This window comes from Branchiostoma belcheri, unplaced genomic scaffold (assembly GCF_001625305.1).
Source record: "Branchiostoma belcheri isolate BF01 breed outbred unplaced genomic scaffold, Haploidv18h27 scaffold108, whole genome shotgun sequence".
NCBI classification, from domain to species: Eukaryota; Metazoa; Chordata; class Leptocardii; order Amphioxiformes; family Branchiostomatidae; genus Branchiostoma; species Branchiostoma belcheri.
In genome coordinates, this window is record NW_017802469.1 from 261,816 (window position 1) to 274,435 (window position 12,620).

General features: G+C 40.6%; 1 protein-coding gene across 7 annotated transcripts in view; it reads left to right on the top strand.

Moving 5' to 3' along the window:
• LOC109480657 (tensin-1-like) overlaps positions 1-12,620 on the top strand; it is a 128,407-nt gene that overhangs the window by 90,407 nt on the left and 25,380 nt on the right. For all 7 annotated transcript variants that reach the window (XM_019782910.1, XM_019782889.1, XM_019782897.1 and 4 more), the window contains 3 exons: positions 1,903-1,970; positions 11,618-11,715; positions 12,480-12,530. In XM_019782910.1, the coding sequence (XP_019638469.1) occupies positions 1,903-1,970; positions 11,618-11,715; positions 12,480-12,530 (217 nt within the window). The remainder of the gene's footprint in view (positions 1-1,902; positions 1,971-11,617; positions 11,716-12,479; positions 12,531-12,620) is intronic.

Below are 12,620 nucleotides of genomic sequence, written 5' to 3' on the forward strand. Positions count from 1 at the left end.
AAATTGTGTCTCATACCAGTTCACCCACCTGTGAAGTTGATTAGAACGAGTAATTTCTAATCGTAAGGAGTTGTGCTTTGGAATTATAATTCAATTAGGCAACTATGTGGAGATTTAGAGCATGACCAGAAGCCCCCATGCCTAGAAATTCCAATTTTACCTTCGGAATTGAAACTAATTTACGAACACCATAGAAGATACATTTGAGTGAATTTTGCACCTGTGTTAGATTCTCAGTTTTCATCATTGTTTTACTCCCTACTACTATTTTGTATGTTCTGTGATCATTTGAACGTTAAAACAATAATTGCATTTTTCATTTTTGCCAGTTCAGAGAGAAAGGTAATATTAAAAAAGACAGCAAAAACTTCTGATTTGAAAGCGATACAATTTTGCAAAAGCTCTCAACCAAAAACATGCCTTTCTCTGAACAAAGCATCTATTATAATTAGGCCACAGCAAGCAAATTTTATGGATGACATCCTCCGCAGACTCCAAATCTAATACGAGCGGGCGAAAAAAAACAAGGCGGGCCAAAAAACAAGGTTCCTACATTCTCAAATGTTGACTCAATAATTGTACAAATGGTTTTGATTCAGTGAGAACATCACATATACACAGCCAGCATCACATATCACTGCATCAAAAACCAACTTTCAAAGTAAAAAAACAAAACATTAAATCAGAGTCTTTTCTTGTCTCCTCTCTTCATAGTTATCTGCCATCCATGTTCCGGCATGGCAACAGACATATTTGCCCATTTTCGGCATGTTGACCACTGTCAGAAGGCAACAAAATTTCTTGTTTTTTTTCCAAAATCAGGCAAAAATTAATGCGTGTGCTGATGTAAACCATAAAAATGACTTGCTGTGGCCTTAGGTATGTCCTTGTACCCAGTGTTGGACAGGGGGTAGCAGCTTTACCTAATTGTAGCATACCTGTGTGTCCATGTGTGACTGCCCTTCTCTCTGCTGATTCCTGTTGTGTTTTGGGGTCAACAAGCCATGGTCACCTTCTTCTGATACCTGAAAAACATGTGGCAGGGTCCCAATTCCAATATTCTAGGGTTATTCATCATAAGGCCACACCAATTTAATTTGTTGTTTCTCAGATTCGCCCTGTCCATTTTTTCTGATTTGCAAAAAAAAAAAAAATGTTTTAAGTCAACTGCAAAATGCTCAATGAAAGACATATTTTGGCCCCAACAATTGAAGAAAGTCATTTTCTTCCTAGTTGTTAAAGTTTTCAATGTAACAGTGCAACTTTGTTTCATTAAAAGTTCAAAATCTATTGTTTTCATTATAAACCAGCCTGGTGTGTTCACTTCATGGCTCATATTGAAACATTTCCAGCTATCATGGCCTGTTTTTATTTCGCCCTGTCACCTCATATTTTTTCTGTAAAAATCCTAGAAACAGTAAATTAAATTGGTGTGGCCTAAGAAGGTTGTCTAGTATCAGGGCTTTAGTCAGCACCAGTTTTTCCGTCAATTACCGGAACTTTGCGGCGTGTGACGGAAATTTTTAAAACCAATCTGTCAACCTTGACAGACAAATTCAACAAAAATATTGGGTAAAAATATGAAAACATCCAAAGGACCAACGACAACAACTCTCATCATCATGATTTGCCTCTCAAAATGTGCGAAATTGCATTTTTGAAGGTTTCAAAATCCAAAATTTCCTGGGGGAGCCATATCCAGTTGCTTGAGTAACTTTTTTTTGCAAATCTTATTACCTGGATGTCTAACCTTCACCTACATATAAGCTGAAAACTCAGCTTGGACTGTATAAATGTGGAGTAGGGGTAGTTGAATTTTGATCGGTGTGTTAGTTGAACTGTGTTCTTTTGAGTGCAGGTGTAACTCTCGAATAATGATTATCAATCTTTTTGTCCTCACAGGGGTCGCGGCCAATATGGGGATGACTCCTTTGACCTTGACCTCACCTACATCACAGAGAGGATCATCGGTAAGGTCAACTTCTGCAAAAAATCAATGACAACACTTCAAATGTATCACTATCTAAGACTATTGGCTGCTAGAATGGTGCTATCAGGTGTAACGGGCCGGATTATACCCCTGGTAAGAATGTACCCGGCGGGTATATCCTAACAAGGGCTATATTCTGTCATGCTACACTGGCAAATATGTAGAAGGTGTTGTGAGTGTGGCCTCATAACTATTGATGACGTCATTGTGACATCGTAAAAATTTGCATAAATTATGGTCTTGCAACAAGACACTTTGTGACAAAAATTCAAAGTCCATATTTACTACAACATATACTTTAAGAACACCCCAAAAGTCCTTAGGATGGGTTATTTAGCATCTTAAGTTAGATTGACCCCAAAAGAAAGTTTAAGTTGTTGTTCTGCCCAAGTTCCAGACTTGGCACTGTGATTCTCCTTAGGAAATTATCTGAACGATTCCTTACTCTTACTGACAACTACGTACTGTTGAGTTGAAATCATGCAGGTTTTCCTGTCAAGCTAGTGCAGCAAAACTATCCAGTGCTTGGCTGTTTTGAATTGAAGCCAGTCCAGTTCAACTGAAACCAGTCCCAAGCGGATTTGGCTGTACAGTCTGTTCTAAATCTATCATCACCTTTGAATGTTCTCACATGATATCACACATCTGTAGTCATCCTTTGCCCAAGTGGTGCCAAACTTGACATATCTGTTTATCGAGTCCAAGACAAGTTTTCCAGCGTCTCCCCTCTGACTCTACAGTATACCTGCAAACACTTCAAACGCATTTATGAAATCTTTAGCAATGCATCTCTGCAGGACCAATCTAGGGGGGCCCGCATGCCCTTTTCTGTAGAGCATAATCAGCCGTTTTAGTTCTACGTAGAGCGTAGACGGACCACTCTAATTCAACGTAGAGCGTAATTGCCGCATTTTGCGTAGAGCGTAATCAGCCGTTTTAATTCTATGTAGAGTGTACACGGACCGCTCTAATTCAACGTAGAGCGTAATTGGTGCATTTTGCATAGAGCATATTCGCCGTTCTAATTATACATAATGCGTTGTAGCCACTTGGAATTTAACGTAAAGCGTAATCGAGAGGTTTCCTGAATTCAGCGTAATACGTTGCCAGCTCTCAAAATTTAGCGTAGAGCGCTGTCGTGACCCCCCCCATGCAGGCCCCCTTCTAGAAGGGAGGGTAGGGAGGCACAGGGTTGCCAAACTTTGCTGCCAAGTCCATCAATTTGGCCCTGAAGGTCCATCCGTCATGTACTGTCACCCCCCTGTTGTTTACCTTGTCTGCTGTGGCCTGGTTATATGAGGAAAGTAACTCATACTTTGCCAAGATAGACTACCGAAAGTTTTCTTCCAGATGGCTTTGGTCTGTCTCTTACAGACAATAGGACTTTCATTTGAAGAAAATATGTTACAAGCAATCTCTGACTTTGAGCTTCACAATGAAATGGTTGCATACAGATGCAGAATGAAATGATATCCCAATTTTATGCTACTTTCTTTACAAATCACCTTGATCTTTATGAGTTATAGTTAGCTACAATGGTCTAGAATTTGTTCAGTTCCCCTGACGTTGTGAAAGTTAACAGTTTGGTAGAAGAATATAGAATCCTCTTACTTTCACTACAACAATGTCAAGTGACTTTACTGATTGATTGATTGATTGATTGATTGAAACCTGTCAAGATTCATATACAGATTCTCCCCCTTTCTTACATCCAGTCAGTTCTTGATCAGTTCACCCCAGATTCTCCAAAAGTCCCTGTCAAGCAAGCATGACAGAGTCACCCAGTCAGCAGTCCTGTTTATCACTACTTGATTGTACTCTGATAGGGTCAAAACACAAAAACATCTCAGCAGACTTTCCTGACTCTTTCCATTGTTCAGCCCCAGCCTGTGTTTCAATCAGCCCAAACCTCCGACTGTTCGTAAGTCAAGCGGGGAAGACCCTTCCCTAATGATAGGAAGCTTGCAGTCCTCAAAACAAACTTTCCCGCTGACAGTCTGGGGTTCAAGTTCGCCACAACTCAGAACCTGATAAGCGTGAGATTCTTCAGTCTGTAGTGTACAACATTGGGGCTTAGAGAAGCAAAGAAAACATCTGTGAACAACATGTGAAATGAACTTATGAGGAAACAGGGAAACTTCTGACTAAGCTCCTCCACTGGCTACGCCTGAAATCAAGAAGTTTTCAAGAAAAGCAAGAAATATTGACAGTGTGCAAAATACCTGGTTGCCCAGTTGCCCCGGGCAACCAAATTTTACTTGGGGCAACCTATTTCTGAACGTAGCCCAGTGTGCTATGTGAATTATAAGAATGCCCCCACCCCCCAAATCATGCCCCACTTGGCTTGCACCACTGTATCCGGCAGATGCTTTTTAATTAACTAAAGGCTGTTAGAAATATTGTCAAAGGCTTATGTACATGTATATAACATTACTTAACTTGAGGAAAGTAGTTACAGGTGGGGCAACCTAAAATTCTGATGGGCAACCTAATTTTTGCCGTAGGTTGCCCACTGGGCAAACTGGTTCAAAAAAGTATTTTGTACACTGTATTGAGAAACAAGAATCAAGTTCTTCTTCCTCTGGGTTAATCCCTCATAAAAGATCCTTTGTTTAACTTAGTTTAAACAGTTTCTTAGAGTGATAGATTATTTCTTCACCTTCAGATGAAAATGAGATTCTCGTGTGTTGAACCAGACTTTTGATGGCTTCTTTCATTTTTCAACCAATTTATCATGGTCTTATAGTTTTTTACTGGTGAATTGTAAGTCACCTTAACTAGATTTAAATGCCGTGCACGTTCTAAATCAGGGCAATGGCCGCTGACCAGGCATAGCTCGCTTTATCAAGGTCAGCCAGGCCGGTGACCCACGACCCCCCCAAATTTACACAGACTGCACTGTGAGGAATTCCATCTGAGGGCTTCTTTGGTTTCTGAGTGACCCATTTTTTGGGCAGGACTGACTGTACAGATTTCCTGTTGGGTCTACAAGACTTTCAGCACTAAGACATGTTGAAGGGTCACGATCAGTTTCAATTAAGAGAGACTGTGTACAAGATGACCTGTAGTGAGTGTTGAGGAAATTATCAGTTGGTGTGTTGGTTGAGATGGTTAGTATTCTGGTGATTAGTACTGTAGTGAAGAGTGAGTTACTGTAGTTAGTTGAGGGTTCTGTTAGTGTTACTCCAGGGGGGTCCATTTGAGATAATCCCAGATCCCATCATTGGGGGCCTGCATGGGGGGGGGGGGTCCCGACAACGCTCTACGCTAAATTTTGAGAGCTGGCTACGTATTACACTGAACTCAGGAAAACTCTCAATTACGCTTTACATTAAATTTCAAGTGGCTACAACGCATTACGTAGAATTAAAACGGCAAATACGCTCTACGCAAAATGCGCCAATTACGCTCTACGTTGAATTAGAGCGGTCTGTCTACGCTCTATGTAGAATTAAAAAGGCTGATTACGCTCTACGGAAAAGGGCATGCGGGCCACTATCATTATACATCATTTTAGAAGAAAAGGAAGACAAGGGAAGCAGAAGATTCAGGGAAAGAGGGACAAGAAAAGTGGTACAAGGATGTGACAAAAGAAAGAAAAAAAAGAAAGGACAGAAAGAAAGGAAAGAAAGAAAGAAAACATTAAACTATAGTTGCACTGTCAAAAACTCAAAACAACACAACACAACTGCATGTGTTGAACCCTAGGTGTTGACTTACTCCCTGAACCAGCTCAAGAATAACAGACTAGGGAAGGGCCTCTTTGACAGGGAGCAAACTCATTACAAACCCCCCCTAATCTGCTTGGCAAGTGATTGGCAGGTGGTTTTTAGAGCACAGATGTAGGGAGTAACAGGAGAGGGAAGACTGTGGATTAGTCAGGAGGAACAGACAAACACTCGGGAAGCCTGAGGTGATTGACAGGAGAATCAGACAGCAGTAAGGCCACAGCAAGTAAAGTTTATGGATGACATCCTCCGCAGACTCCAAATCTTAAAATCCAAGATGGGTCCAAAAGAACAAGGGTCCTACATTTTAAAATTTTGACTCAATCATTGAAAAAATGGCTTTGATTCAGTGGGAACATCACATATACACAGCCAGCATCACATATCACTGCATCAAAGTAAGAAACAAAGCATTAAATCAGAGCCTTTTCTTGTCTCCTCTCTTCATAGTTATCTGCCAACCACCTTCCGGCATGGCAACAGACATCTTTGCCCATTTTCGGCATGTTGACCACTGTCAGAAGGCAACAAAATTTCTTGTTTTTTTTTTTCAAAGTCAGGCGAAAATTAATGCGCGCGCTGATGTCATCCATAAAAATTACTTGATGTGGCCTTAGTCAGGAGGAACAGACAAACAGTAGGAAAGCCTGAGGTGATTGACAGGAGAATCAGACAGCAGAAGTTTGGTCAGCAGGAGGATCTGTCCAGGAAAACAGAGGGAGGGACAGTTGATTGACAGCACGATGGGACAGCTGAAACTATGGAAGGTTCAGTCTGTCTAAAGATAACAGGTAGTGACATTTGATTAACAGAACGATCAGTGCTAGAAAGAAGGGCCTGCATGGGGGGTCCTGACAACGCTCTACGCTAAATTTTGAGAACCGGCTACGTATTACGCTGAATTCAGGAAGCCTCCCCATTATGTTTTACAAGAAATTCCGGCTAGCTACAACACATTATGTAGAATTAAAACGGCAAAGTACGCTCTACACAGAATTCGCCTATTGCGCTCTACGTTGAATTAGAGTGGTCCATCTACGTGCTACGTGGAATTAAAACGGCTGATTACGCTTCCACGGAAAAGGGCATGCAGGCCCTCTGTAAGGACTGGCTCCAATACTTCACTGACTCAGAGCAGGAGAAAGCTCTCATGGTTTGGAAAGAAAAGGGGTGTGTGAAATGGTCTTTCATGGTCATAAGCCTGGAATCGGTTCTTGACTTTTAGTTTTTTTTTTACTTGAACCTAAACATTCTTACAAGTCCGGATCCAAGTCCAGTGAACCGGTATGCAGCACTACCTGTCAGTTGTGATTCTGTCATTGGCAGTGACCAACAGCTCCTTCAAGGTCAGTAAATGATGAACAGACCAAGATGACCACGTCCCTGTGGTGCAGGCAGTAAGCCACCCCACTGATGTGCCATATGAGTCAAATTCCATGGATGCAGAGAGCCAAGGTTCCAACCCTGCTTGGTACAACTGTTAGGGGTTGCTTTTGTTCTTTTGGATGGGGACCTAAAGCCAGCAACCCCATGTATGACTATGAGGGAGCTTAAGGCTTCCAACTTCTGCGGATGCAACATATTCATTGAGAGTACGGTGACTCAAGATCTGTGTGCTTGGCTAAAAATGCAAGCCAGTATTAGGCCATAGCAAGTAAATTTTATGGATGACATCCTCCGCAGACTCCAAATCTAATGCGATAGGGTGGAAGAAAACAAGGTGGGTTAAAAAGAAGATTCCTACATTTTGAAATTTTGACATCATAAACCTTGTTAAACAAGAAATGATACCTATATTGTGCTATGTTTACTGCCAACTATTACAACATCCATTGTCACGGAAAAATAAAAGTTTTCAATCATTGTACAAATGGTTTTGATTCAGTGGGAAAATCACATATAAAAGGAATGAAATACATCACTGCATCAAAGTAAAAGACAAAACAATAAATCAGAGCCTTTTCTTGTCTCCTCTTCACATCTATCTGCCATCCACGTTCCAGCATGGCAACAGACATCTTTGCCTATTTTAGGCATGGTGACCACTGTCAGAGGGCAACAATATTCTTTTTTTTTCTCCAAAATCAGGCAAAAATCAATGCACATGCTGATGTTATCCATACAAATTACTTGCTGTGGCCTTATGTAGCTAGTAGAAAAGGCATCATCTTCATCTCTGTTGCTATACCTTACTTTGTTTGATCATAACCTCCAAAGACTTCTTGAAGACCTGTAAATCAAAAAGACTGTCAGTAAATCACAACAGACAGGTTGTCCAGACATGTGGCATATGGGAGGGTTCCTGGATAAGCCTGTTTACACATGAGAGATAAAGCTGATGTCCTTGTGATTATGTAATTAATTATGTACTCCACTGGGACTACCAGTGTTTCTTCAGCCAACAGCTGGGTAGATAACAGACTCTGGACTGCTTCTTTTCTGTGTCACTTAGTATAAACTTCCTAATTTGTTGTTTCGGTCTCTTAAAGGCATCTAGTGCAGTTTTTAGGGCTCGGAAACGTCAATATTCTAGTCATTTATTTACATACTAAGTTGAAACCACACCATCTCAACGTATGTTGGCCCTCGTAGAGCAAAAATTCCAAAAATTCTGACAGAAAATGGTTACTGGAAGGACCTGGACTGATTTTTAGGGTACCACCCAGAAAATAAAGGACTAATCTTGGGGCTTGTTTCTGCAGTTTTAAATGCCCAAAGTATGAAATGATGTGCTAATGTTGTGAAGCAGAATGTGTCAATATCATACAGATTGCCTTATTCAGAATATTTCCAGTTTTGCTGTCCTATAATGATATTGGATGCCTTTAATGTGTCTTTGGGAAGGCTACTTGATCTGGAAGTGGAAAAAGTTTGATGTCTAGTTGTTGTGGAGTAGATCAGTAAATAGCTGACCAGTAGACAAGTTTCAAATCCCATTCAAAAGATGTGTACAAAATAAAAGTAATGTAGGTCAAACATCTCCCAGTGGAGTTGCTCCTTTTTGTTGGCCAAGGATGAAGATAGGAACTCCCTAACTAGATATTTCTATTTCTGGACAACTTCATAGCAACAACTGGGAGACTTAAGCACATTTGAAACTGTTTTTGAGTTATCTCCAAGCAGATTTAGGTTCCAGGTTAGTGTTTTACTTACATGACGTTTTTGTGGCATTTTATAGCAGGAAGAAAAGAAAAGCCCAGAGTAGTAAAACTGCCATCATGGTTTGGCAATTTGATTTTTTTTTTCTAAGAATACATATGGATATGCCCTTGTGGTAGGCCTGAATAAACAAGATACACTAGGGCTTGGTTTTTATGTGTTTTCAATGTGAATGTAGATAAGTTAGTGTTGATTCAACCAGAGGGCAGCGCAAGGTCATAAGGAAGTGGGGGAGGGGGGCAACCGTTCTCACAACCAGGGTGTACTTGACAATGTGATTAACCAGACACAAAGGGTCAGAACTTGAACTTCAGGACATTTCAGCGAACATGTGGCACAGCTTAGCGGTGATAACTCATGTAGGAGACAGTGTGGCCAACCGCCTGTGGGTTAAAAGGAAAATACACACAGGTCCCCGGACATTTACTTAGCTGTGGTAATTACTGGGAACAAAATGCTGTCCAGGGGCAAGAAAGGGGCGTATGAAAACAAACGAACAAGGCAGCCGTGAACTTTGTATTGTAGTGGATTTTCTATGGTTAGACGTTACGTGAGATCTTGGTGCTTTCCTTTTGTTATACAGTGTTGAACTGATCTAGATTCCTTGAAGTAAAAACTTCCACTTTTATTAAAATTAATTAATGAAAGACCGTTATTGTATATTTTTGCTCATTGCGAACTAAGTGCATGTCATGGTAAATAGCGATGGTAAACTAAAATATATCTACAGTAAAACTACATATGTACAGGTTCTGCTTCTTCTCGCTTCTTCTTTAAACAGTTGTGAATGTAAGAACAGATGGAGCTTATAGTACGAGGATTATCGAGTTTCATGAGGAATATGAATTTTTCTTTTCTATCTAAAAATCTAGAACTAGGGAAATAATCTTGTATACAATTGAAGAGAATCTTTCATTATTATAGCCCTACATGTATAAGATGTCAAGTTACATGTACGGGTGACACCTTCTTGGTAGAATTATAGAAAGTCAAGTCGAATGTTTCCTAGTGTGGGAAAGTCAGTGAAATGCCAAGTTTTAACACCTTGTAAGCTCGTATAAAGCCGAGAATAAGCAGGTCCTAAAGACCCGTGATCTCTTGTTTCCTCACCACAGCTATTAGCTAAACCTCAGGTGATCTCTTTGGTCTGCCCTACTGAACTGTCTGTAGAGTTTCCTCTGAGCTTTGGGGAAAAACTGTGGCCTTAATGCAAGGCCACAGCAAGTAAATTTTATGGGTGACATCCACAGACTCCAAATCTAATGCGAGCGGGCGGAAAAAAACAAGGCGGGCCGAAAAAAACAAGGTTCCAAGATTTTGACTCAATCATTGTTCAAATGGTTTTAATTCAGTGGGAACATCACATATACACAGCCAGCATCACATATCACTGCATCAAAGTAAGAAACAAAACATTCAATCAGAGCCTTTTCTTTTCTCCTCTCTTCATAGTTATCTGTCATCCACCTTCCGGCATGGCAGCAGACATCTTTGCACATTTTCGGCATGTTGACCACTGTCAGAAGGCAACAAAATTTATTGTTTTTTTTTCCAAAATCAGGCGAAAATTAATGCGCGCGCTGATGTCATCCATAAAAATTACTTGCTGTGGCCTAGAACTCAGGAAAGTGTGGGTCTGTCCCTGTCCTGGCTGAAGTATGGTATAATCATTACTGAAGTGGGGAACATTTGGCATGATACCAGACCACAGACATGCTTATTGTACCACATACAGAAGTCCTTTTTCTACCAAGTGTAACAGTGGGGGTTTATAGGCGCTACCAACTGATCCGGCTGAGGGGTCTAGACCTTTTAGCCAAGTGGTTAGAGCGTCTGAAGCTGGTGCTCAGGAGGTCGTGGGTTCGAACCCCAACCCGGGAACAGGGGTTTTTATCTGTCTCTACTCGCTCCTCCTGTTTCTTACACAATAACAAGATTTAGTATTATCCAACTTGAAAAGATATTAGCTTTTGGGGTCACTAGCAGCTTCCTTTTATTATTTAAGTTTGTATCTTTCTTTATATACAGGATATTGCCATGATTGCATAGTTGTGTGATTTGGGATGAAACAGATTCATGCACACCCTAGCAGTTTCCTTTCAAACTGCAGCCTGTTAATCTGACGAAAGAATGTATGCAGCATTGCAAGATGTTTATGTTCGCTTCAATATGTTTTCTTAAATACTTTTGTAATAATGTACCTATTAAATGGAAATAAAATGATTTGAAAACCTCTTAACTCAAAACTATATGTAAATGTCCTTCTACATCTACAAAAATATCTGAGATGCCCCCTAACACATTCATTGGAACTGCAGGTGTGTTTTTGTTGGTAACATTGAAAAGAGGATAACTAGCACTGTCATCTTGCTGCCAAGTCCTTCCCAGCAGGAGATTGTTACATCTAAGTTTTGCCCCCTAACAGGTCCTTCGGAACTGCAGGGGTGTTTTTGTTAGTATCGAACTAACAGTATCATCTTGTGTACCCTCTGCTGCTAAGCCCTTCCCAGCAGCAGATTATTACATCTAAGTTTTGCCCCCTAACAGGTTCTTTGGAACTGCAGGTGAATTTTTGTTGGTATCTAACAATCAGTATCATCTTGTATACCCCCTGCAGCCAAGACCTTCCCAGCAGATTATGACAGCTAAGTTTTGCCCCCTAGCAGGTTCTTTGGAACTGCAGGTGTCATTTTTGTTGGTATCTATAAACTAACAGTATCATCTTGTGTACCCTCTGCAGCCATGTCCTTCCCTGCTGGAGGTCTGGAGTCCACCTATAGGAACAACTTGAAGGACGTGGCCAAGATGCTGCAGACTAAACACGGAGACAACTACATGGTAAATCACTCTTAAAAATCCCCGGGGAGCACAGTCTAGTCTGCTTGGAACCAAGAGGGAATGTATTGTTAGTACATAAATGTCAAGAAAGAAGTAATGGCCCTATTGATGCTAATAATCATGGCACGTTTTTGGCAGCTTTTGGAAGGTGGGATTTGCTGTGGTGACAGCTATGGGTGTAGCAGGGCAGAATATACCCCTCATCAGAATGTACCCCTGGCCAGCATATACTGGGTATATTTTGTCAGGGACATATTCTAGCCTGTTACACCTGAATTATGGCTTTGATGCTAATAATCATGGCACGTTTTTGGCAGCTTGGAAAGTGGGATTTGCTGTGGTGACAGCTAAGGGTGTAGCAGGCCAAAATGTACCCCTAACCAGCACATAACCGGGGTATATTTTGTCAGGGACATATGCCAGCCTGCTACACCTGAATTGTGGCTCTAGTGCAATTTGATTTTGACAGTGGTACATTTACATATCAAAATTTGATCATAACAATGTGTTGTTATTGGAGGAAATGTATCATAGAAAAATTAATTCTAGTGTTGTAAGGGAAAGATTACAATTTGTTTTTTATTACCAGTATACTTTGCAACTGGAAACACATGCAAAGTCTACTTTCTAAGTTTAGATAACTTAAGATAATTCTAGTGTTGTAAGGGAAAGATAACAATTTTTATGACAAGTATACTTTGGGACTAGGAACACGTGCAAAGTGTAGTGTCTAAGTCTATACTATATTTGTGTATCTTTTGCAGATCTTTAATGTATCTGAGAAGAGGTACGACATATCCAAGCTCAACACACAAGTGAGTACTGCCTTCCTGGGACCAGCAACTGAGTTGCTGTTTCAACATCCTCCATGATTTTTCATACTTCCTTCTTATGTTTTTCCTATA